At 42.7% G+C, this 27,247-nt stretch overlaps 1 protein-coding gene across 3 annotated transcripts in view; it reads right to left on the minus strand.

The window, feature by feature from the left end:
- Window positions 1-6,666: 6,666 nt before the first annotated feature.
- Window positions 6,667-27,247, minus strand: part of SLC15A1 (solute carrier family 15 member 1) — a 71,396-nt gene continuing 50,815 nt past the window's right edge. For 2 of the 3 annotated variants that reach the window (XM_060129021.1, XM_060129020.1), the window contains exons 12-23: window positions 26,358-26,402; window positions 26,171-26,203; window positions 26,001-26,089; window positions 25,397-25,478; window positions 23,525-23,644; window positions 22,327-22,470; window positions 21,460-21,509; window positions 10,896-11,003; window positions 10,665-10,773; window positions 9,973-10,116; window positions 8,385-8,492; window positions 6,667-7,442 (exon numbers count right to left, since the gene is read on the minus strand). In XM_060129021.1, coding sequence (XP_059985004.1) covers window positions 7,251-7,442; window positions 8,385-8,492; window positions 9,973-10,116; window positions 10,665-10,773; window positions 10,896-11,003; window positions 21,460-21,509; window positions 22,327-22,470; window positions 23,525-23,644; window positions 25,397-25,478; window positions 26,001-26,089; window positions 26,171-26,203; window positions 26,358-26,402 — 1,224 coding nt within the window. In that variant the 3' untranslated portion in view covers window positions 6,667-7,250. Of the gene's footprint in view, window positions 7,443-8,384; window positions 8,493-9,972; window positions 10,120-10,661; window positions 10,774-10,895; window positions 11,004-21,459; window positions 21,510-22,326; window positions 22,471-23,524; window positions 23,645-25,396; window positions 25,479-26,000; window positions 26,090-26,170; window positions 26,204-26,357; window positions 26,403-27,247 lie in introns of those variants that run through there. The other variant, XM_060129022.1, reaches the window with a different exon arrangement.

A 27,247-nucleotide genomic window follows, 5' to 3' on the forward strand; every position in this document is an offset into this window, starting at 1 on the left:
AAGATGCTATCAGGGTTGGTTTCTGGTGAGGCCTCTCTTCCTGGCTTGCAGACGGCTGCCTGGGGGTGGAGAGGTGAGGGAGGGAAAGAGGGGGTAGCAGTGGGGAGAGGGAGAGAGCTCTCACTTCTTCTAAGGGCACTAATTCCATCATGAGGGCTCCCTCCCTCCTGCCTGGGCTGCCTGCTATAGGGCCTTAGTACTTATTGGACACACATGGGTTGTGACTGTTAGTAGCTGAGTGGGATATATTAAGAATTCTTTGCAGGTTTGTAAGCCAAACCAAGGATCCAGGTAAGACTGATGACTCATTGAAGGTTAGTCTTACCAAGACTGAAATCCGTTGAACAGCATGGGGCAGCTGAGAATGTCATCTCTGCCCAAAGGTACAGTTTCAGGAGGGGCTCTCGGCACCTTTTGCTGGTAATTGCAGAGCTGGGAAGCCTTACACAGCGAGTTCTGTGAGAGATGGCCTGCACTTCCCTCCTCTTCCCTGTGGTGATGGGGGCAGAGACTGATTTAGGAGCCACGTATGAAACAGAAACTGTTAAGGGAAGCACTTTCTTCATTCAGCACTTAAGGCGGACTTGCACACAGCAAAAGCTCTTAGGGCCCCTCACTGGCCTCTGGGACCTGCCACCTTAAGAAATGCAAGGCTCTCAGGAATTCCCTGGTGATCCGGTGGTTAGGGCTCTGTGCTCTCACTGCTGAGGGCTAGGGTTCGATTCCTAGTCAGGGAACTAAAATCCCACAGGCTACGTGGTGTGGCCAAAAATTATTTTTTAAATTAAAAGAAAAAAACAACTGGAAAATATTAGAAAAAACAACAACAACAACAAAAAACGTGCAAGGGTCTCTGTTTCAAGGGCACCAGAACAGCAACCTTACAGATCCGGCTCCTGCTCCTTATGAGTCTTTAAACACATCTGTTGAGCCTCCAAGTCTCCTTAGAACAAGCCAGACATTCCAGAAAATAAAAACCCTGGAGGCTCTGAGTGGTCAGAGGTCAGGAGGATTTGGGAAGGGGGGACAGACGCTCCGTGGTCAGGCTGCAGGGGCTGGAGGTGGGCTGTGTCCCCACGGACACACCTCGGAGCCCCGGGCGGCCCAGGCTCTCTCCTGTTTATCGCTTTTGATCAGGTGTGAGCTGGAGGCCCCAGACACTCAGGGCTTCTCCAGGAAGCCTGAAAGGCCTCCGACGTCACAGGATGGAGGTGAGTGGAAGGGGAACTGCTGGAGGCCTCTGGGAGGAGCAGGGGGTGGGGAGGTAGTGTTTAATGAGGATGAAGTTTCAGTTTTGCAAGATGATAAAAGCTCTGGAGCAGCCGGTGGTGAGGGCTGCGTAGCCGAGTGGATGCTCTTAATGCCTCTGGACTCTGGAGACTTCAAAATGGTTCGCGATGAACTTTGTCCCATGTGCTGTACCATAGTGAGAAAGGAAACCAGACAGCTTGCCCGCTGTCTGTGGCCCCTGCTGTGACTTGCTGGCCACTCCTCCCTTGTAGCCCACACCTACCCCTGCCTCCCAAGCCGGCTGCCCCTCAAGTGAGACCCTGGCCCCTGCATGGCGAGCTTCAGAGCTGATCACCATGACCTCGGAGGCGCCAACGCCAGGACTCCCACTGCCATGGGGGCGTGCAAAGCCCAGATCCACGGGGGAGGGGGTTCCAGTGTTTCCAGAACGTCACAAGGTCTTTACAGGAGGTCCTGGATCCCTCTAAGATGGTAACTGTGTTTAATCTGTTCTGTTTCATCCTTTGAGAGCAGGGTTTACCAGCCTCTCCTCCCTACACATGGCCCCTCTTGCCCATCTAGGCCAGCCCTGGGGTGTCCACCTGGATTTCGGGTGGATCGTGCTTCTTAGAGGCCCCCCAGTGCCCCCTTTGTCCTTGTCCCTGGTACATCACTCCTGCCACCACATGTCTGCATTTGACTTCGTGAAAAAAGACAGTACAGCCTGGTGATTAGAAGAGAGGTACTTCTCCCCACTCAGACATGCTTGGGTTCACATCCTGGCTTGGTCAACTGTTGGGTATATGGCTGTGGGCAAGTTACTTAAGCTGGTTATTCCTCAGTTTTCTCATCTCTAAAATGGGGGTAATAACACCTTCTTTATTATTGTTATAAGGATTAAATTCAGTTAATCCATACTGTCCAGTAACCATTGGCAGTGAGAGGCAGGCTGGTGTAGTGGCTGGTAGCCTGGGCTCTTAAGCCAGATGGTAGATGTGACCTTAGGCAGATTACTTGGTTTCTCTGTGCCTGTTTTCTGCTCTGTGGAATGGGAATAATAACAGGAATCTAAATTATAGGGCTATTGCAAGGACCACATGCTTGTAAACATGACACAGTAAAGTGCTACACATGCTGTCTGCCCATATTCAGTGTCCAATAAGTGTTAACTACTTCTATTTGTCATAAAAAAAAATGAAGCTGCAGGACTTCCCTGGTGGCGCAGTGATTAAGAATCCACCTGCTAATGCAGGAGCACGGGTTTGAGCCCTGGCCCAGGAAGATCCTACATGCCGCGGAGCAACGAAGCCCTTGCACCACAACTACTGAGCCCATGTGCTGCAACTACTGAAGCCCACGCACCTAGAGCCCATGCTCCGCAACAAGAGAAGCCACCGCAATGAGAAGCCCGTGCACCGCAACAAAAAGAAGAGTACCCCCGCTCGCTGCAACTAGAGAAAGCCTGCGTGCAGCAACGAAGACCCAGCACAGCCAAAAATAAATAAATTTATAAAAAAAAAAATGAAGCTGCAGAAGTAGTCCAGAATGCATGACAAAAATCTATGGCTAAAATGGTCAACAAAAATTAAACTGGAAGATGCATTGAATAAAGTAATTTTATAAAGTCTAAAATAGATGCAAAATAAATGTTAGTACCCTGAAAGAAATAAAGAACATCCACAAAATGAAAAAAAAATTATGGAGACACGTGGAAACAAAACAAGAATAGGCCAATAAGATTCATGTGGACGTTGTAACCACTGTCCAAAATATTCTGCATCAAAACGTCTACAAACAATAAATGCTGGAGAGGGTGTGGAGAGAAGGAAACCCTCCTACACTGTTGGTGCAAATGTAAATGGGTGCAGCCACTGTGGAGAACAGTATGGAGGTTCCTCAAAACCTAAAAATACAGCTAGCATGTGATCCAGCAATCCCACTACTGGGCATACACCCTGAGAAAACCATAATTCAAAAAGAGTCATGTACCAAAATGTTCGTTGCAGCTCTATTTATAATAGCCAGGACATGGAAGCAACCTAAATGCCCGTTGACAGAAGAATGGATAAAGAAGATGGTACAATGGAATATTACTCAGCCATAAAAAGAATGAAATAATGCCATGTGCAGCAACATGGATAGACCTGGAGATTATCATACTAAGTGAAGTAAGTCAGACAAAGAAAGACAAATATCATATGATATCACTTATATGTGGAATCTAAAATAATGATACAAATGAACTTATTTACAAAACAGAAACAGACTCACAGACATAGAAAACAAACTTATGGTTACCAAAGGGGAAAGGGGAGGAGGGATAAATTAGGTGTTTGGGATTAACATATACACTAGTATATATAAAATAGATAATCAACAGGGACTTATCGTACAGCACAGGGAACTCTATTCAGTATTCCGTAATGACCTAAATGGGAAAAGAATCTGAAAAAGAATAGATATATGTATATGTATAACTGAATTAATTTGCTGTACACCTGAAACTAACACAATATTGTAAATCACCTATACTCCAACACAAAATAAAAATTTAAAAAAACAACAAAACAAAAACCCCACAAACTATTCTGGCTTTTAGGTATAAGCAATGAAATCCTGCTATGTACAACGAAATCATTTCCATTCCAGATACTCTCCCCAACCCATGTAGGATCGTACTTCAACACTCAGCCAATGTTCAAGTCAGTGAATTATTTTGATTAAACACTGATCAGCAACTTAGAGAAAGGTGTAAAGCACAAAAAAATGGGGGCCAAGGAAAAGGCAGAAGACCAGAGGTTGTGGATCTGGCCCCATGCGTCCCCCTTGGCCACTCCTGCCCCATGACACTTGCCACTGTCCAAAGTCTTTTGTCTAGAACCCCCATGGTCGCACCCGTCAGTCTTGATTACGTTTGGAAGAAATGGGAAGATTAGAGGGAAGATCATTCTGAAAACTCACCCCTGATGATCAAAGTGCCCTGATGCCCCCCGTCCCCCCTCTTATCCTTTAAAGGCCAGTGGAGGTCACATTAACACTGAGTTAATGTTTTCGTCCAACTGCAAAGCATACTCAATATTAATGTCGTAGTCGATTGAGGGGCAGGTCTTCATTCAACATTTGGAAGCCTGGTGTGTGCCAGGTACCCTCAAACAGAGGATTTTAGAGACCTCACATTGTCTCGTGTTCTCTTTGTTTTGTAGGAGAGGAAAATGAGATTTGAAAGGTGAAGAGTTGCCCCGTGTTACCCAGCGGCTGTAAGAAGTGTTAGGACCAGAATATATTTTGAGAATTTAGGATGAGTTCTCTTTGGATTATTGACGAGAGTGGGGTAATCGAGCTGAGAGCTCATCACCGGGACTGTTGTTTTCCTCCATCAAAGGCATACTGTGTAAGTTAGAGGGTAGAAATGACCAGAGAGGCAAAATCCGTAGTCCCTTATAGCTAGTCTTTCACACTAGACCTTGTCAACGAGGCGCATTCAAATCGCTGCTCAAGGTTCAGTCCTCAGCCTCTTCCATCTCACCCCTCATGGTCCAAGAGATTTTAAATTGTTATTTAACACAAAGAGGCCAACCACCTTCCGGAAATTAAGTGGATCACAGGATACATGCAGAGAGCTTCCGGCCCACGGAAAGCTGGAGAGTCACAACACACCGGGGGTGCGAGACAGGAGTGCAGAGGAGAGACAGCCAGACTGTTGCCAGAGCTGCTCCAGGTCTCTGCTCAAAACCTGCCAACCCCTACCTTTAGCAGGAGTGAACATAAATCTTTAAGTTAAAGGGTCCAGAGATAAGAAAGGAAGCTACAAACAAAAAAACCCAGATGGGAACTTCCCTGGTGGCGCAGTGGTTAAGAATCTGCCTGCCAATGCAGGGGACAGGGGTTCGAGCCCTGGTCCGGGAAGATCCCACATGCTGCGGAGCAACTAAGCCCGTGCGCCACAACTACTGAGCCTGCACTCTAGAGCTCGCGAGCCACAACTACTGAGCCGGCGTGCCACAACTACTGAAGCCCGCACACCTAGAGCCTGTGCTCCGCCACAAGAGAAGCCACCGTAATGAGAAGCCTGCGCACCGCAATGAAGACCCAACGCAGCCATAAATAAATCAATTAATTAAAAAAACAAACCCAGATGGAACCAGCTGGGACCAAGATGGTGGCCTGAATCGAATCTGACCTCCAACAGACCCTGAGTCTCATTATACAGTGATTTTACTACATTAGCATATCAAATGACACACACCTACCAAAGGCCATGACCGGACATCAAGGACCAAAAAAGGATAAACGCGGTGGCGCTCCACTCCCTCGGAAAAAGCGCTAGAAGACTAATGCATATGCCTCCCGTCATTAGCCTCACTCCTCCTCCCTTCGTCTTGACTCCAAAATTAAATCCCTCTCACCAGGTGGGTGAGAAGTTGATCTGTGAACTTACCTCCTGTTTCTCCATTCTTTGGCCCATGAATAAAGCTTGTGCTGTGTCCATCTCAGCTTCAGTTTTGTTATTTGCCTTCTTGAACCCAGCTGGGCTAGGTCTCAAACAGGGACCATGCAACTTAATTTGGTAACGAAACTGGGGAACAGGAAAACCGTTGGAGGAAGTGGCCTGGATCCTGAATATGAAGAGCATTTTGCCAGGAGGAGTGCGTGGGCGAGGGGTGGGTAGAAGATAAGTGTCTCAAGACCTGATTTTTCTTTTGCCTTTGACTAGAAGTGAGAACCCATTGCATTCCAGGAACTAGAAGAAGTTGGTAGATCAGAGAGAAAGGTGACATATCCACAGAAGAAACAGTTAAGGAATGAGGACTTGATCCAAAGGGTAGAAAAGGTCCTCAGCAAGCTTTGATCATTACATTTGCGTTTCTCACTCTAGACTTTGTTTCTCTGTTTCATTCCGTCTCCACACTGCAATGACAAGCTTGTGCATGAAGCATCTTAGAGATCCAAGCTCCTAACCCAGGAACCAGTTTCCACATTCAGAACTGTGCACACGTCTGTCTAAGAACTGTTGCTCGTTTTTCCAAGAGTGCCAAAGCGGACTCGTTCTGAGTCTGATACCTGGGAATGGTTATATGATAAATATCTATAGGATGAATTTGGCAGGAAGTGTTCATAATATTTTGGAACGATTTTTATTCAAGTAGAAAAATGCTCACGAGTATTGAGAAAAACACTTTGAGATGGTACAAATATATGCACGCGGGAAGCTCCTAGTAGAAAAGAGCAGTGTAGCCACAGATAACCCCGAGAAAAGCAGGAAACAAACTTTGATAGTTCATGTTCCTGGAATTTACTGTATGTGGGTCTTGCTTTGTTCATGCTTTTATCACCTTCTGAGGAAATTTTAATGAGCGGGCACAGCTTTTATAATCAGGAAAGGAAATGTTAAGGATTTCTTACTCTGCCCCCACCCAAATACACAGACACTTACTCTTAAGAATGAGAATTTATTTCATACCACTGAAACTCTAAAAATCATGACTTGCCTTTACCTGAGTAGTTTTTTGAGTTATACATAATTTAAAAAGAGGTAGGGACTGGAAAGACAAAACTAAAAACAGAAGGTAAAGTTACCAGTTCCTACTAGCCGGTCCTTATGGTGTACCATTCTAAAGCCTAAACAGTCACTTTTTGCCTCATTTAACATTGTTTCCATAGAGTGTTTGAATGCAAACAATATGGAACTTTGCCACCATTTCAAAAATTCAAGTTAGGCCAAAATAACTTTGTGTGTTAGGAAAGGAGTTAAATGCAGGGTATGGACTCAGTGTTGTAAAAGTATGTGTATGTGTGTGTGTATGCTTTAAATAAGACTTCTCTGAAAAACAAACAAACAAAAGGACTTCTTTTAGAGTGTTAGGTTCATTGCTGGCTGCTTAGAGAACAGCTTTCTTGGTTTGTTTCACAGTTCTGAAGTCTTCCCCATCAGCGGCCATACAACAGAGTGTCCTGCCCCCAGGGGACAGACACCTGGGCACATCCTGGGCCCAATCCGTCCTCCACTTGCTTCTTGATATTCACAGCTGTGTCTGTAAGTCGGAGTCCAACTTGGGATATGGGTTACTCTCTTCCGGGTACTTTTTCTTTTCATCCGTATCAAACTGAGCTTCAATCTCTGCTGGACTGACGTACGTATAGAATCGGGCCATGACGGCAAATATTACGCTGACGACCAGAAGCAACCCCGCAAACAGAACATACTCGGCCCACTTTGAAGGAATTGAAGTTGGAGCAAGGAAAGAAACAAAAACAATACAGGTTATGGGAATGTATATATCGCGGGTATGTTTTCTAGAGACATCCAGATCGAAGGTGTTGGAAATGAAGTTGTTAGGGGAAACTGGTAGCTACTGCCACAGATACAGAATGGCCAGCTTTTCTTGAATGCCCAATGTAACAGTCACATTCTTGGAACGGCTCTGGAGTGCAGACACCCAGGACTTTAAGAAGATGAGACAAAATTTCCGAAAAACCCGAGTCTTAAGACAAATAGCTGGCCCCTGGAAGGATGGGGACCCAGAGCACACCAGGCAGAGTACTCTTGAGGGAAAAAGAATGTGCTGAAGTGTTCTCAGGTAAGACCCCCATGTTATCTTTCGGCAAAACGTTGAGGTCATGAGCATGCAGGATTAGCACAGGCTCTGATGGGACCTGGTGGGGGAAGTAATGAGTCTGATGGGGTAAAGGGACAGCTCCCTCATGAGGCAGAGATTCTGAGTGCTGAAGGAGAGTTCCAGAACCAGAAAAGCCCTCATTTTATTTTAATGGGAAAAATTACGACAACCTTTAGGATGGCTTTAACTTTAGGTACTGTGAAACTTTCTGGATAACACGCCTGCTTTGGGGCCACTGAGCCGCATTCACTGAGGCCAGGAAAGATGTTTCCTTTGGTAGTAAAACCACATGAGCGTGTAGGTATGTTAACCCCATCTGGTTACATCTGGTTATTTTCCAAGTAGAAATAAGAAGCATCAGCACGCACTTGGCCATAAGACCTTTTTGTATCTGCCCTGTCTGGCTGGTCTGGCAGTTCTCCTCAGCCATTAGCCAAGAGGACCACGTGTATATACAGACAGCTAGGGAGGGTCGTCGCGATGACGATTAACAGGTGAGATGACAGAGGTACGCGCGATCTCTGTCTGCACCAGTACCTGTTCGCTGAACGAGCCCGCTCCTGCTACGATAAGGACAATGAAGTTGCCAGCTGCCACTGTCAACAGCCACCCTGCTTGAAGCACTGACTTCATGTTGGAAGGAGCCTGAGGAAACGAAACAGAGTGAGTCCCGATGTAGACGTCAACTGCAGAGCGGAACACAGCTAACTCACCGACTCCCTTAATTAGGCCGTCTACCCCCAAAATGCACATTAAGAGTCAGGCTGGTCTAAATGCAAAAAGGATTATCACTTGGATAACAAGACATCCCAAATGCTCCTGTGGTATGAACACACAAGAATCCTTTGTTTTTCACTCTCCACATGCTTGCAAAGCTCTCATCTTAATGAAATGGACGAATCTATAGGTGAACCGATTCTGCTTCTACAGAAGAATTTTCAGACAAAGCCATCCAGTCCAACCTCTCCTTCCCCCCAAATGGAGGCTGCTCTCTGCGCTGTCACCTTGCTCTTTGGGGAGCTTCCCCGCTATGTCACCAAAACTTCTCTTAGAACTCTTGTCACCTGTGTTACAGTCCTCTCCTTAACTAGACTGTGAGGTCATCGCAGAAAGGGATTACCCAGCTCATATTTACCATCTTTACTGCAAAACTTGAAGGTATTAGGCACGCTGGGCTTAGGATGACTGTCACTGTATTTTGATAAAATAGTTTAGAACCTAAGCTCTAATTTAGGTATCAGCAAAATGTGCCTCATTAGTCTAATAGTCACAAAAGCAATACTACTTTTTAACCTTTAAAAGCTAGGCCTTGGGCTTCCCTGGTGGCGCAGTGGTTGAGAGTCCGCCTGCCGATGCAGGGGACACGGGTTCGTGCCTCGGTCTGGGAAGATCCCACATGCCGCGGAGCGGCTGGGCCCGTGAGCCATGGCCGCTGGGCCTGCGCGTCCGGAGCCTGTGCTCCGCGACGGGAGAGGCCACAACAGTGAAAGGCCCGCGTACCGCAAAAATAAATAAATAAATAATAATAATAAATAAAATAAAAGCTAGGCCTTAATCAGTGTGTTTACTGGGAGCTACAAAGAGACCTCGAGTGAACCTTAAAAATAATGAGGACACAGACCTATGCATGAGCCTGCTATGAACAGGTTGTTTCAGAACGTGGGATCCACTGACCATCACGACCCTGGTAATGGTCGTTAATGTAGTTTTTCCTACTTAGGACCCCAAATCTCTAGCATGTGACTGGGAATTCAGATACCTATATATGGACACTCATGATGCTAAATTGTAATATTCCTTTTTTTTTTTTTTTTTTTTGGCCACGCCGTGTGGCTTGCAGGATCTTAGTTCCCCGACCAGGGATTGAACCTGTGCTCTCGGCAGTGAAAGCATGGAGTCCTAACCACTGGACCGCCAGGGAATTCCCTAAACGGTAATATTCTTATTCAGTAAATAAGACTTGGTAATTTCTAAAACCTTGTTTGGTAGAACCTACCATAATGCTTTCTAGAATTTTCTTTTACTCTGTAAATACATGGCTACCCCAGCTTTTAACTAAGTCCCAGCAGCATTATTTGAAGGCAGGGTTGTAGGAGAGGGGTATACAGAACGACAGATAGGAAACCTGAGAATATGAGAACTCCAATCCCGTGACGGAGAAAACCACCTCGCCGCAGGTGAGGAGGAAGTACTGGGGGATTTGCAGGGCCATGCTGACTGTGTTCGGGGAAATATCTTCAACTACCATCGGTTCGAGGCAGCCGTTATCCTAAACCAGTAAGGCAAAAGCAAGAAGAAGAAATGAAAATCGAGACTGCTTCCAGAATAAAAATTGCTCAGACAGGCAAACTGAATTTGGACCTTCAGGGTTACACCAAAGGATCTATCCAGAAAGTACACATTTTAAATGTAAATATGCAACACTGCATTTTATCCTTGGGATGGGATGGACTTGGTAGGATTTGAAAATATGTTCACTAGCTTTTTCTTCTTAAATAAGAGAGCAGATTGGAAGTCAGGTTTGTTGAAAACATTGCCAGCTCTTTGAACGAAAAGCTTAAGGTCCATGTTGACAGTCTATGAGGACAGTGGTCAATGTGAACGTTTAGAGCAGGTCAGTCTGTTTAATTTTATTCTAAAGGTGAACTTAAGGCAATGATAAACCACAGAATTAGTGGTGAACTGAATTAATTCTAAATTCGTTTAAAATACAGATCCTAATATCACTCTGTTAAATCATTACTATGTCCTGTTTTCAAGGACTCATATCAATAAACTTTGAGTGGAACTTCTGATTCAGTGCAATGAGTTACTAACCTTCCTTGTGATTACATAGGTATACGCACTACCAAATTCAAGGTAGGATGTTTCGAACTCATTTCCACAGTGTTGTGCAATCTCTGATGAGTTTATTGTGAAGCTCTTTCTATGAAAAGGAAGATTAATATAAATTAACGTTCTTGGTATTGAAAGTTTCAATGTATTATTTAAAGGAAAAGACTTGAAACCCTTGAACTTGGGAGCAAAGTGTCCACTGCAGGTACTTACCTGCCAGAAGAGAAAAAATGATATTCGCTGGCATTGTGACTGGGGACGTTTTCATAAATTTCCTCACCCATTGTGACACTGAAGCTCTCAGCAAGAGTATTTACAAATCTGAAACAGAAAACCATCTGTCTTGTGAGTGGACTATGGAATGACTTGCTCCAGGTCACAGTATGTGCATCTGAAGTTGGGATCTGTTCCCTTTTGGAAGGAATTTAAGATGTCTGCAGAAGATTTCTACAGTATAAAGGCAGAAAGTAACTTACTCTAGGTTTGTCTTTGCTCACCTCATGAGAACACACCTAAAAGAATTTATTTAACACAGGTAAATGCCGGGAACTGTTCTAAGTACTCTCTGACTAGGAACTATTTCAGTGGTATTTTGGGATATTAAGTACAGATTGAAATAGCTGCTGATCTCCTCCCCCTCCGGAAGGCAGCCATGTCTTTGCGCTTCTTATTTCAGAAGCTTGACAGCCAAAGTGATGAAGGACCAAAAGCAGTAGCTGCCGAGTACCTAAAAGACAGCCTCCAACTGGGGCTTCTTTTACAGCGTCAGGGAAGCCCATTCATTTCCTTTACTTTAAAGAGCAGCTTCAGGCAGGGAGGGGCTCCAAGGAGTGGACAGGAAGACATGGGCCAGCCCAGCAATCAGAGACAGTTTTGAGGAATTCCCTTCAGATGGCAGAGACCTGTGTCTGCAGGTCGTGGAGTAACAGTGATCAGCACCCCACGGGAATCCGGCTGGGAATGGAACACCCAGTAGGACTGGGTGCTGGGCCCCAAGGTTTCCAGTCTCTGAAACATTCCCTGTGCCCAAGCTTCAATGGGACCGTTTGAGAGTTGTCTGCCTCCAAAGGACCATATAGGTGGTGGCCGGGTGGACAGATGATTAGAGATCCCTTCCTCAAGTGTTCCAGGCTAGAGAAGACTCTGGTACTCTTGTACTGCCCCAGGGAAAAGGGGGCTACCCCAAATAAGACCAGCGGATCTCTCCTACCAGATAGGTGATTGAAGGCATACAGAAGATTATCCAATTCAGAGAACGAGAAGTAATAACAGTATACACCTAAGTACCATAAAGAACAATTTAACTTCCACATCCCTAAAATACATGGTGATGGAATAAAATTTACGTTTTAAGGCAGGACAAGAATATGGAAACATAACATTCCCTGCTCTGTGTTGAGCGCTCCCTGATATGCAGTGTGCATTATACATTAACTTGACCTCCCCAAAGGTGGGAATGCTGGCTCCACCATAAAGATCAATTTTTTTTTTCCTTTCTTCTGACGTCAGCAGTGTAACTCCTTGGAAGATTACATTCTCTCCTAATTCTGTAAGGGGTCGTGGTGACCTACTGCTTGCTTTGTATGTGCAGACTTAGACTATGTGTTTTTGGCGAACCTTATGTAAAAATATGTGTCATTTTGAGGTACAATCTTTTGCCTCAAAAATGTATATTTTGAAGTACCTTTGTGGTGTTTTTTTTTATTTTTTGGCCATGCCAGGCAGCTTGTGGGATCTTAGTTCCCTAACCAGGGATTGAACCCAAGCTCTTGGCAGTGAAAGCGTGGAGTCCTACCCACTGGACCACCAGAGAATTCCCTTGAGGTACCTTTGTATCAATGAAGTACCTTTGACTTCTAACAAGTGGAACAGTCCTCAGAGTTTTTTGAAAGACTGTCTCCTGGGTTATCATCTTTTAGATCTGCTCAAATAAAATTCTCTACTTCTCCTTTAGATAGACTATTGATTAATTTTTTTGTCAACAGTGGCCAAGTTTCATCTACTTTGTGGCAATAAGTAATATTGGTCAAATTCCAGGGACTGAGAGAACATTTTTATGAATGAAACATTTGACTTGGTGTCATTTAACAGGTGATTAAAATAGAAAACTGAACCTGATGTAGGTCAACAGGAGCCTAATAGAGTGAATATTGCTCCAAACTGTAAATGCCACTTTTATAAAAGGTTAAGATGAACCATTCAAAAGACAGACAGTGGAAACAGTATGCAATTAGGAAGTAGACCCTTGGGCCTGGGGCCTGGCTTTATATATTATAAGCCAGAAGACTGAATAAATCCTATCCTAAGGCTTGAGTACTACTGCCTGCCTGACATATGTCTCAGGGCTGGTACAAGATACCAATAAGAATGGAAATAATTTGGAAAAAAAAAAAAAAAAAGCAACATCACACGTATCAGATGTGTTTTCATATACACACAGAAAATAGAAGAGGATAAACAGCAAACACATTCTGAGTGCTTCAAAAGGCATGGAAAGCGGAGGTTCCAGATCAATTGTGCTCTAAGAGCTCTGATCAGGCAAATCCTAGGGTCCACTAGGCTTCAAGCTGGCCTGACATCTTAGGAGCACCAGGATCTAAGCTACAAAGTGATCATGGGAGGAGGGATGGAGAGTGGGAACCAGCTGAGAAAACAAGATGGGACCAGTTCCTTAAAGAATAACGAGGGGGGCTTCCCTGGTGGCGCAGTGGTTGAGAGTCTGCCTGCCGATGCAGGGGACGCGGGTTCGTGCCCTGGTCCGGGAAGATCCCACGTGCCGCGGAGCGGCTGGGCCTGTGAGCCATGGCTGCTGAGCCTGCGCGTCTGGAGCCTGTGCTCCGCAACGGGAGAGGCCACAACAGTGAGAGGCCCGCATACAGCAAAAAAAAAAAATTATAACGAGGGGACAGAGATATTTGTTCCTCTTCAATAAAAAATTTTTTAAAAAAAGGCTTTATGAGCTACAGTTCACATACCGCAAAATTCACCCCTTTAAAGTGTGCAATTCAGTGATTTCACTACAGCCACATGGTTGTGCAACCATCACAAGAGTCCAGTTCTCATCACTCCAAAAAGAAACTCAAAGCCCGTGAGTAGTCTCTCTCCATGCCCCCTCCCCACAGCCCTTGGCAACCACTAATCTCCTTTCTGTCTCTGTGGATTTGCCTGCCGTTTCATGTAAATGGGATCATACACCAGGAGGTCTTTGTGCCTGGCTTCCTTCACTTAGCATAATGTTTTTAAGGTGTATTCATGTGACAGCATATAGCAGTACTCCATCTCTCTTCATCACTGAATAATATTCCATTGTATGGATAGACTACATTTTGTTTATCAGTTAATGGGCATTTGAATTGTTTCTACATTTTGTCTATGGTGAATAATGCTGCTATGAACATTCATCTACAAGTTTTCGAGTGGACATATATTTCCATTTCTTGTGGGTGTATACCTAGGTGAAAAATTGCTGGGTCATCTGGTAACTCTGTGTTTAACATTTTGAGAAACAGTTTTTCAAAGTGGTTGCATCAGTTCACATTCGCACCAGATGTGTATAAGGATTCCAATTTATCTGCCTCCTCACCAACACTTTTTATTACCTGTTTTTTTTTTAAATTTATTTATTAGAGCCTGGTGAATGTGAAGGGGTATCTTGTTGTTTGGATTCACATTTCCCTAATGAATAATGCTGCTGGGCATCTTTTCATGTACTTTTTGGCCAACAGTATTTTTTTTGGATAAATGTCTATTCAAATACTTTGCCCATTTAAAAAATTGGGTTATCTGTCCCTTTACTATTGAGTAGTAATAATTTTCATACATTTGGAATATAAGTCTCTTATATATGATTTGCAAATATTTTCTCTCGTCCTGTCGGTTGTCTTTCACTTTGTTGATGGCAGCATTTGTAGCACAAATGTTTTCAATTTTGATGAAGCCTATTAGTATTTTTATTGTTGTTGTTTGTGCTTTTAGTTTCATATATAAGAAACCACTGCCTAATCCAAGGTCACAAAGATTCATTCCTATTTTTCTTCTAGAAATTGTATTGCTTTAGTTATATTTAGGTCTATGACCCATCGAGTTAACTTTTATATATGGGATCAGTGAGGCGGGTGTTCAACGTCAGTCCTTTGGATGTGGATTTCCAGTACCATTTTTGGAAAACTCCACAATTTTTAAAATGAAGATATCTTTCTGAATCTACTTATGGCCAATCATGTCCCAGCTACACTCCCTCCTTAAAGGGAGTGTTTTTTCAGTATGGCAGTCATCAAGACCAGGACTGAAATAAACTGAACTGACAGTAAATCTTAAATTGAGATTTTTAGCAACCAAGGAAGCATACAATCACATTATCTACATGAATGACTTCTGTACCACTACTGAATAAAAATATTTGTAAAATATTGTTTTTTAAAACTTTCTTCATCCTTTTTATATTTCTTTTTTGTATTACTTACGATGAACATATTAGTTTGGTACAGTAGTTTATATACATTTATAATTTATAAAGGATACCATATTCATACATTGTGGGTACATGCTCAAAATATTTTTATTGAATGTGATAAAAGGTTTAAAGATCACTGCCCTCGAGAAACTTCCCACATGTGGACAAAGAAACATATGTGAATGTGGACTGTGACATTGTTTGGAAAAATGAAAATAACCTAAATTTCCTGTACAGAGGAATGGACCAAAAAAATTGTGGTATATCTATGCAATGGAATATTATACAATGGTTTAAGTGAATGGATAAGGGACACATATATGAATGTGACTAAATATTAAAATAATATTTTTAATGTAATATATTTTATAATATGATTGCAGAATGACATATACACAAGACAATAACTTTTTTTTTTCTTTTTTTTTTTGCGGTACGCGGGCCTCTCACTGTTGTGGCCTCTCCCATTGTGGAGCACAGGCTTCGGACGCGCAGGCTCAGCGGCCATGGCTCACGGGCCCAGCCGCTCCGCGGCATGTGGGATCTTCCCGGACTGGGGCACGAACCCTCGTCCCCTGCATCAGCAGGAGGACTCTCAACCACCGCGCCACCAGGGAAGCCCAACAATAACATTTTAAGTTTAAAAACATGCCAAAAACATATTGTTTATAGATACATATATATGTAGCAATATGTAATGTTAAAAAAATTCATGAGAAAGATTAGTATCAAACTCTCGACCACTTTTTGAATGAAGTACCTTGCCATTTATTTAAAAGACTGTAGTCTGTTAAGTCCTGCAGCTTCCTGATACCACATAATTAAGAGGATTCCATTTTGCTTAAGATTCTATATACTATTCCTTTAGTTCATATATTACTCAGAAGTCTGACTTCCTGAAATTTTTGAAGTTGTTCTAATTATCAGTTTGTTTCTGACGCTAGTTTTTCAGAACTTCCCTTTTTTTAAAATGTGTCACCTGGGCATTACTGAAATAATAAATAATAAAACCTTTGATCCATTAAGAATTTGTTGTTGCCAATAAAAAGAAAAAAGTTTCTGGTTTATCTTTTACCACATGGATGGATTGGTGGAGTTAAGTGTTGGTGACCTCATGTATCCTTCTTTTGTAAGATCTCATCAAAGACAATGAAGGAGGAGAGGGAGAGGGAGAGGAGTGAGGAAGGGGGAAAAGGGGAGGGGAAGGAAGAGGGGGAGGGGAAGGAAGAGGGGGAGGAGAGGAAGAGGAGGAGAAGAACGAAGCTTTAACAGCACCAGAACAAGAAAGGATACCACAATCTAAATTGTCCAAAGTTTCTAAAGTTAGGAGACTTTTTTGGCGGTACGCGGGCCTCTCACTGTTGTGGCCTCTCCCGTTGCGGAGCACAGGCTCCGGACGCGCAGGCTCAGCGGCCATGGCTCACGGGCCCAGCTGCTCCGCGGCATCCCGGACCGGGGCACGAACCCGCGTCCCCTGCATCGGCAGGCGGGCTCTCAACCACTGCGCCACCAGGGAAGCCCGGGAGACATTTTTGACAAAATCAAAGCAATGGATTCTGAGGCACAAAACAACACTCTGAGGCACAAAGGAAATCCCAGAGGTGCTGCCAGCTCAGAATCAAGTACAAAGGTCAGGAAAGGGCCAGGTGACCGTTATCAGTGTACTTCCTTCCAGGTCTGCTAAGGCAGTTGTGTGTATGTGCGTGTGTGAGGGACAGAACAACAATCCAGAAGCTGGAGAAGGTATTAGGGGCTGAATTGTGTTCCCCACTTCCCAATTCATATGCGCAAGTCCTAACCCCCCAATATCTTGGAATGGGACTGTATTTGGAGACAAGGTCTTTAAAGAGGTAAAATGAAGTCATGAGGGTGGGCCTTAATCCAAGATGACTGGTGTCCTTATAAGAAGAGGAGATTAAGACACAAGCACACACAGAGGGATGACCATGTGAAGACAGAGGGAGAAGACGGCATCTACAAGCCAAGGAGAGAGACCTCAGAGGAAACCAGCCCTGCCGACACCTTGACCTCAGACGTCCAGCCTCCAGAACGGTGAGGAAGTCATTTTCTTTTTGTTTAAGCCTCCCAGTCTGTGGCACTTTGTTATGGCAGCCCTAGCAAACGAATACAGAAGGGAACAAAGAAAACGAGGCAAGGAACCAAACATTCAAAGGGCCTAGTGCAGGCAAGATGAATAAAATCACATCTAGACTTACTTTCACTGCAGAGAACTGTGAGAACACCAAGGAGAAAGGAGATAACAAAAGCGTGGGGAGAAGAAAATGAAATCAACTACAAAGACTGGCAGACGCTTTTTGTTGGGTTTTTTTTTTTTGTCTGCACAACTAGGTACTAGATGCCAGTAGAAAAAAACCCTCCAAGGTTCTGGGAGAAAATAGCATCCAAGCTTATGATGAAGTGTACGAATAGAAAAAGGCATTTTCAGGCATGCAAGGGCTTGCAATTTACCTCACAGCTTCTCTTGACAAGATAACTGAGCATATCCCACAGCAAAACAAGAAAGGTGTCCCAGAAAGATGACACGAGATCCAAGAAAGAAAGGCAGAAACCTGGGCATACGATGAAAATTCTATGAGGATAGTGGCATCACAAGGTTACAGAGCAAAGGTTCCAGTGAGATCAAAGAGCATGCTGAAGGTTTCCAGAGACATGGAGCCCTGGATCCGCTCACCTTGGGGATAAAGACTTATGCTTTTGTCAATGAGAGGTCAAGTAAGTTACAGGAAAAAACAAAAGCTAGGCGAGAAAGCCTTGGTTAAATTAAGGCAATCAAGATGCAGTACCACCGAACAATTCATGGAATGTCAATGCATCTTGACATTCAGAACATTTCCCTTTGAGGATACATTTTCAAGTTTATAAAGTTACATTCTCTTCTCTTTCAGACTGATCGCTCTTATTACACTACAACTAATATTTATACAGTCAAATTGTAAATCTTGTGTATTGATCTATTTTTTAGACTCCACCTAGCACATGAAATACACGGAAAAATAAATGTTAAGTATTAACAATGTGAAACATGGGCAGTAAAGAGAGATGAAGAGTACATTAATTTCTTTACATCATTAAATTAGTAGATACCACCGTAATAATATACTTATTTCTCTATTAATGTGTTCTAGTGGTAGCTAGTAAAAGCTAAAATCAGAAATTCGGTTGTAGCCACAAAGAAATGGGAATTGCAGTAAGGGTTAAGGCAAATAGGAGACCTACTCTCATTTTCCCCCAATTTATTCTTATTAAAAAAGGGTATTTATAGTAAACTGACTTTTTTGCTATATAGTTCTATGAGTTTTAACACATGTCTAGATTTACATAAACATCATCACAATCAGGATACAGACAAGTTCCATTGCCCCCAAATCTCCCTCATGCTACCGCGTAGTTAAACCTTTCCTCCACTCCTACCCATGTCAACCACTAATCTGTTCTTCATTCTTAGGGTTTTTTTGGCCACTTCCAGAATGTCATATAAATGGAATTATATAGTATGTATAACTTTTTGAGATTGGCTTCTTTGATGGCATAATGCACTTGAATTTCTTTTATATTGTTGCATGAATCAGTAGTTCGTTCCTTTTTTTTCTTGAGTAATATTCCATTGTATGGATGCAATAAAATCTGATGTCTGTTTATCCATCACCCACTGAAGGATATTTGGGTGACTTCCAATCTTTGGTGATTATAAACAGAGCTTCTATAAACATTTGAGTATAGGTTTTATGTGAGCATAAACTTGCATTTCTCTAGGATAAATATCTAGGAGTGAGATAGCTGGCTCACATGGTAAGTATCTATTTAATTTGACAAGAAATTGCCAAACCGTTTTTCAGAATGGCTGTACCATTTTGCACTTCCATTATCAATGCATTGGGAGGTCTAGTTGCTCTGTATCCTCACCAGCACTTGATATTGTCAGTTTAAAAAATTAGAGCCAGCCAATAGGTGTGTCATGAAAACTCACTGTGCTTTTAATTTATATTTCCTCAATAACCAATGATGTTGAACATTTTTTCATGTGCTTACTTGTGTATCTTCTTTGGTGAAATGTCTGTTAAAATCTTCTGCTCTATTTTTTAACTGGATTATTTTATTATTGAGTTTTGAGAGTACTTTATATATTCTGGGTACAAATTCTTTGTCAGATATGTATGTGATTTGTAAATATTTTCTCCCTGCTTGTAGCTTACCTTTTCATTCTCTTAACAGTGAGATTTATAGAACAGATGTTTTTAGTTTTGAGAAAATTTATTTTTTTTCTTTTATGGATTATGCTTTTGGTGTCATAGCTAAGAACTCAAGTCACAAAGATTTTGTTTCCCTATAAAAATTTAATAGTACATTTTACATGTAGGTCTGTAATCAATTTTGAGTTAATTTTCCTACATGATGTATAAGATTTGTTATATAATTTTGTATAAAATGTGAAGTTTAGGACAAATTCACTTTTTACATATGAGTGTCCAAATGTTTCAACACCATTTTTTTAAAAGACTAAACTTATTAGCCCATTGAATTGTCTTTGTACTTTTGTCAAAAGTCAGTTGACTGTACTTGGGTGGGTCTATTTCTGGATCATTACACTGACCAATTATGCTAAGTGAAATCTGCTAGATAGAGAAAGACAAATACTGTATGGTGTCACTTATATGGGGAACCGAAAAAGAAAAAGTTGAATCCATGGAAACAGAGAATAGAGTGGTAGTTGCCAAGGAAGGAGGGAATGGTGAGGGGAGACTTTCAGTTTTAAGATGAATAAGTTCTAAGGATCTAAATAAAGTACAGCATGGTGACTAATTAATACTATATTGTATACTTGAAATTTGCTAAGAGATTGGATCTTAAAATTCTCATAATATAAAAAGGGTAACTTTGAGGTGATGAATATGTTAATTAACTTGATTGTGGTAAATATTTTACAGTGTATACATGTATCAAATCATCACGTTGTATACTTTAAATATATATGATTTTGTCAATTATACCTCAATAAAACTGGAAAAATCATAAACCAAAAAACCAATGCTATGATTGAGATAGGAAATGCACTAAACCTATAGATCAATTTGGGGAGGATTGACATCTTTTCTATATTAAGTTTTCTAATCAATGAAACCAACATATCTCTCCATTTATTTAGGTCTTCATTGATTTCTCATCAGCCTTTTGTAGTTTCAGCTCTCAAATCCTGTATATGTCTTATAAGATTTATAATTAGTATTTCATCACTTTTTTTTGAGCTATGGTAAAAGGTATAGTTTAAAAATTTCAGTTTCCAATCATTTATTGCTAGTATATAGAAATATGTTCGTTTTGTTGTTGGCCTTGTATCCTGTAACCTTTCTAGACTCACTTACTGATTCTATGGGCTTTTTCTGTAGTCCTTGGGACTTGTTGATGCAATCCTGTCTTCTGTGAGTTGGGATAGTTTTATTTCTTCCTTTCCAATCTAGATGCTTTTACTTATTTTTCTTGCCTCATGGCACTAGCATCCAGAAGGATTGTGAATAGGAGTGGAGTGGACAATCTAACCTGGTTCCTGATCTTAGGGGGAGAGCATTTAGACTTTTGCCTCTAAGTACAATGTTAGCTTGGATTTTTTTAGATGTACATTTTCAGAGTAAGGAAGTTCCCTTCAGTTCCTAGTTTGCTGAGAGTTGTTAAATGAATGGATGCTGAATTTCATCAAATGCTTTTTCTGCATCAATTGATATGATGATGTGGCTTTTCCTCTTTAGTTTATTAAGATGATGGATTTTATTTATGATTTAAAAAACATTGAACCAGGGCTTCCTTGGTGGCGCAATGGTTAAGAATCCGCCTGCCAATGCAGGGGACACGGGTTTGAACCCTGGTCCGGGAAGATCGCACGTGCCGCGGAGCAACTAAGCCCGTAAGCCACAACTACTGAGCCTGCGCTCTAGAGCCCGTGAGCCACAACTACTGAGCCCACGTGCCACAACTACTGAAGCCCGCGTGCCTAGAGCTGGTGCTCCGCAACAAGAGAAGCCACCGCAATGAGAAGCCCGCGCACCGCAACGAAGAGTAGCCCCCGCTCGCCGCAACTAGAGAAAGCCCACGTGCAGCAACAAAGACCCAGTGCAGCCAAAAATAAATAAATTTAATAAATTTAATAAATTAATTAATTAATTTTTTAAAAAAACATTGAACCAGCCTTACATTCTTGGGATAAACCACATACTCTCATTTTATATCCTTGTTATAGTTGAATTTTACTGTGGGTATACATTAGTTATGTAAGAAGCTGATATAACTTAAGTTTTAAAGAAATACACATACCTGATTCCATTTTTTCCATTTTCTGGCTTCTGGTTAAGGCCATCCTTTACCTGAGAAAGAAAACATTTTCAAATCTAACTCATCAGAATAAGTTCAGAAGGAGAGTGATGTTGGCATTTATCTTAGGAGCTAAGGGCACCATGACTACATTTGCTGGGCTCCATTCTTCAGCCCTGGTTCACCTGAAGTTAAGATGAGCCTCTACAACTTTTCATGCTTGCTTTCTAGTGGTTCCACAGAACACTGCTCTCCAAGAATTTAGGGCAAGCCACTCAACAGTTCCCTAATTAAACACATTACCAAGAAGTCTTAACTCCATATCGCAGTTCTGTACAAGCTCACTTAAATTCACCTTACAGAATATGCACAACTCCTTCATTAGGTCAACTACACCTTCATAGCTTCTTTATATGCTGAATGGAATATCCAGATGCCTATATTTTGTTATGAAATCATTTTTATGCATTTCTATTGCTTTTACCTGATGTATTCACTCTCTTTTTTTAGAGACGGCTCTAATTTCCCAATTACTCAGTGCAAATTTTTTAAATGAATGCCATTAAAGATATCTTTGAAACTTTATCTCAAAAAGTCTCTGAGAATCCACACAGGTACTCTGTGTGACCTGTGTGCACATACACCATACCATGCCCAGAAGGTCTTTTTAAAATTTGTAAAATTACTATTAACCCTTCCCATCCACCAGTCAAACCTTTACTGGAAGTCAAATGACTGTGTCCTTGAAAAAGGAAGAATTGAGGATTATCTAATATAATACTACATGGGGAGGAAAAAAAGTCACACCACTAAAAGGCCGTGTCTCCAACAGCACAGTCAAGAGTCAGCTGCAGGTGTCCAGCTACTTACCACTTGGTAATGGTCTGGGGCCCAGACTAGAAGGATATGGCGATGGCCCTGCTCAAAGTCTTTTACTGGAGTGGGTGGTGATCCAGTAGAAGAAATGTTTATACTTGTCAGTTTGTCTGCACTGAAAGTCATAAAATCACTTGTCTATAATGGGGGGAAAGGAATCACAGTTAATACCAGAGCCTTATTCTGCACTAACACTGTCATGCATATTATTGGCATTCCCAGGTCATGTTCATACACATCCAAAAATGCCTTGATGGGGGCTGGCATTGGTTTGTCTCAGCCCCCACCCTAGCCCACCCCTGTGGACTCTATCCTGAAGCTGTTTAGCATTACCACAAGAATTATGATTTTCATCCAGCATTTTACTTTCATTTTAGGAAGATAAATGCTATGGAAATTATTTCTACCATTGGGCAAAGAACAGCATTGAGGAAAAGCAACAACCTGGGTGAAAATCAATACTGGGCTTTCCCAAGCATCGGGAGTCAAACATTCTTTCCTCCTTCACGATTATTAGTTCGGCAAGATCTAAGGGAGTGGTTCTCAGTGGTGGCTGACCGGGAATGTGACCAGTTAAATCAAAATTTCTGGAGTTGGGCTGCAGGCGTCAGAATTGTCAAAGCTCTCCAGACTTAAGGTTGAGAAGCTCTCATCGAGACCAATGACCATCCATCCACAGTAGGGTTTTCCAGTCTCAGCACTGTTGGCATTTGGGGCAGATAATTCTTTGTTGAGGGGGCTGCATGTCAGCATCTCTGGCTTCTACATAGGAGACGCCAAAAGCACACTCCCAGTTGTGACCATTAGAAATGTCTCCAGAGATTTCCAAGTGTTCCCTGTGGGGGCTGTTTTGATAGCTCCGGTGGAGAACCGCTGACCCAGAACCTTGCTATTTAAAGTGTGGTTCCACGTACCGGCAGCAGCAGTGTCACCCGACAGCTTGTAAAAATGCAGCATTTCAGACCCACTCGTCACAAATCTGCATTTTAACAAGCTCCCCAGGTGATTCACAGACACATTAAAGAGCACACTGGTCCAGAGTGAAGCCAAAATGAGATCAGAGATGAAGACATTTCACTTCTGGGCTCATCTTTGGATTTACACAAGAACCAAGAAGATCGGCTTCTCCAAATCCTATTGTGATAACTCAGGTCAGAAGAGGAAAAAGAAAGTTGCATTTCCTTCTACTTACTTGATGCATCGGGTTAAGTATCTCTGTCTTTCCAGGAAAATATATATTCATGCTATCATTTCCTATATTCAATACTTTAATTTGGACTTCATTTCCTTTGGGGAAGACGGGAAGAGTTTTCTGAGCAAAATAAAAGAGAATTGGCAGTGAGGTCTTCAGTGCATACCGAAGATGACCTTAACCGTGGCACCGGAGTCACTTTCCCCCTGGCCGAGGAAGGTGGACTGGCTGAGGCACACAACGTACCCACCACGAAGCCCAGGAGGCCTCCAATCCTGCACTTCATGGCGCCCACAGAAAGTGATGCTCGGACAGAACATGGAAGCAGTCAGCAAGAGGCTGCTCTCGGTCCTACCTAGCCACCTCCAGGTCAGACCTGGTCAAAGGATGCCTGATGTATGAAGCCTGATACCTGAGGGGTCAGAGTAACCGTCGCCTAAATGAAGGTTGATCTTGTTGTAGCGCCTGAGGTCTGCTCTCCCTCGTAACTCTAGAAGCTCAGACCTCAGCCCTGGACATAGTGCTCTGAATATCCCCTCCCAATGCTTGGGAGCCCCCTGCCTCTCACCCTGCTCAGGGTTTCTGCCTTTTCTCTCAAATCCCAGTGTCACTGAAGTAATCCACGTCTATTTTAGCCCCACAATTCATTTCCCACTAGCATAAAGCTAGTGATGTCCAAGAGAAAGTGAGCACACCCAAGCTCAAGGCAGCATTACTGACCACAGCCAACAGGTGGAATGACCCAAATGTCCATCTACAGATAAATGGATCAACAAAATGTGCTATATCCGTATGAAAGACTATTATTCTGCCTGAAAAAGGAAGGAAATTCTGACATGTGCTACAACATGGATGAAACTTGATGACACCGTGCTCAGTGAAATAAGTCAGACACCAAAGGACAAATACTTGACTCCCCTTATATGAGGTACAGAGAACAGTCAAATTCAACGAGACGAAATAGAATGGTCATGGCTGGGGGCCTGGGGGGACGTAGAATGAGGAGTTGTTTAATGGGTACAAGGTTTCAGTTTTGCAAGATGAGAAGTGTTCTAGAGATTGAGGTCACAACAATACGGATGTACCTAGTGCTACCAAGCTGTACACGTAGAAATGGTTAAGATGGCAAATTTTATGTTATACGTATGTTACCACGCTTAAAAATTTAAAGAGAGAGAAGGGAGGGAGGGAGGGAGAGGGACAGAGACAGAAACAGAGAAAGAGACAGAGAAAAAGAGAGACATGGGGGTGCAGGTGTGGGAAAAGGAGGGGAGGGGAGGGGAGGGGGGAGAGAGAGAGAGAGAGAGAGATTTTACCTCTCATCTTACATACTACCTAACACCCTGTTTCTGAGAGCTGCTCTCAGACGAACAGCATTAGGAATCTAGTTCAGTCCCATTTTGAGTCCAACAGATGTGTGGATTAGCTTGGGAACTAACCATCATCAGGAATGTTAGGATACAAAAGGCATCTTCCCATGAACAATTTCCCATTACAATTTACATATTCTTGAAGGACTTTGTGAGTGACGAACCTCTTTTAACCAGATCTCCTAGGAGTTTAAAAAGCACAAACGTCCCTCCCCTTATAAAAACTGTATTATAAATGGAAGCCCCTGTGTAACTGCCATCTAAGTTTTCTCCTAATTGAGTGCACCTTTTTGGCCCTATTCCTGGCTGCGACCTTTGCAATGACAAGAACCCACAGGGCGCGCTGACTGAAAGGGACTGTTTTGCCCTGCAGCGCATCGTCCACAGCCCCAGGACTTAGTTTATCAGCAAATCCCTGGCCTCCCTCATCCTCTCAGTCCTGGAGAAGGACGCTCCACCAGACCCACCAAGAAAGCCACTGGAGAATCAGAAAGCAGCTCACCTCGATTTCCACCTGCACAATTGCAGCTGCCACAAAAGCCATGGAAGCCAGGAACATCCCAACCGTCATCTTCTTCAAGGAGCTGGCAGGACAAGCAGAAGGGTGGCTCTCAGCCAGCCGCAGGTGAGCAAGCTGACGGTAAACCCACAAGGGAAGCGCTCCTCTCCCGCCCGCCTCCCCCAGACAAAACCAACTCCCCTCCAAAACACGTGGATTCCAAGCGTCTCTCTGTCTCTTATTCATGACCAGGACTAAGGAGGATAAATGTTACAGCTTCTCATCTGCATCTGGACATTTAAATTCTAGAAACTACTTTGGATCACAGTTACTATTTCTATCATCTACACATACAAGGGAGCCTTAATGAGAGGCTTTTTCAGGGTGCCATTAATAGCACTTTTATTTTAAGGGCAAATTTTCAGAAACGTCAGCACATAGACATCTGATTCGAAAATATTTCTTTGAAAACTCCCTCACGTAGGTGGCGTCATGGGAGAGGAGCCAGACATTCTTTCTGCTGAGGCTCTGGGAGCTGAGGGAGTGCAGCCCATTTGCAAAGCCCTGGGACACATGGAGTCCGAACCCCAACCCGAGGGTCACCTACGTGAAATTGAAGCCACATTTTGCGATCAGAGGATACACCACAGCATCCATGATGGGAACCAGGATAACGATCAGGATGGCGTTCACGGTCTGCAGAGGAAGTGGAGAGGAGCTGTTACTGCCTCAGCGGTGGCTCTGAGCTCTGGAAGCGACTTAAATATTTTCTCTCACCTGCATCTGATCTGGCTGAATTTCAATAATTCCCTAAAAAGAGGGGGAAAATCTCATTGATAAGTTCGCACAGAGGATCAGTTGGGGGGTTGGAATGTTATGAGAGAGAAGCAAAAAGGGGGCAAAGGGGCTAAAGCAAAGGAATAGGGACCAGGGGCCGTAAAATAGCTCCAGGTCCCAGACTTACAATTTTCCCATTCATAGTTGTTGCCTGCAGCGTCCACCTGGAGCCCTTAAAAACAAGTTAAGTTTACTGCGTCATCTGGGAATGTGGGTTTTAAGCGTTTTATAGGCCAGTGTGGAGTCTTTTCCAAATCAGGAATGAGGTCTGAATTGCTATGGGGTTTAAAGATGTTTTTCAGTATCAGGCTCCTCTCCCAGTTCCACTGTGATTGTAGGTAAGAAGAAACAACTTGCATTTCTGCTGTTCAGTTAACAACAAATAGTACTCCAACCACTCACAGAGAGCCTACAAAGTACTACTTTGAGATAAGCTCTCCTTCATAGAGACAGAAATGCATTTCTGAGGTTTGCTGGGAAGTTGACATCACCTGCAAGGTGAAAGCATCTTCACACCCTGAGGCTATTTTATGTTCACTGGGATCACAGTTTCAGGAACATTATTACTGTTAAGAGCCTACTGTTATGTTAAAACACAAAAACAAACAAACAAAAAACAAGAAGGGAGTATCATTGTCATTAAAGTAAATTTTAAGAAGTAAAATGGTGATATAATGCAAATGTGGGAAAAAAAAAAAAAAGCCTATCGTTGACAGCCTAGGTTGTCCTAAAATGTAATTCCATCAAGAGAGTGATGGATTTAAACCTGGGCAGCCTACTTATATTCAACCTGTTTTGTAGTAAAAGATGATGCAGGACTGTACAAGTATATGTTATATATTCCATGGAGAACTGGATATGTGAATTTTTCAACATAATCTATCATCTCTACTAGGAGAACATCATCGAAAGTCAGGAAATATGCCACCGGCTGAGTTCTTAATACAAGCCAGTCACTGATTACTTACTATACATTCTCTCTTTTGATCCTCACAGCCTTGCCCTGGGTTATTACCC

This window comes from Lagenorhynchus albirostris, chromosome 18 (assembly GCF_949774975.1).
Source record: "Lagenorhynchus albirostris chromosome 18, mLagAlb1.1, whole genome shotgun sequence".
In the NCBI taxonomy this organism is placed as follows: domain Eukaryota; kingdom Metazoa; phylum Chordata; class Mammalia; order Artiodactyla; family Delphinidae; genus Lagenorhynchus; species Lagenorhynchus albirostris.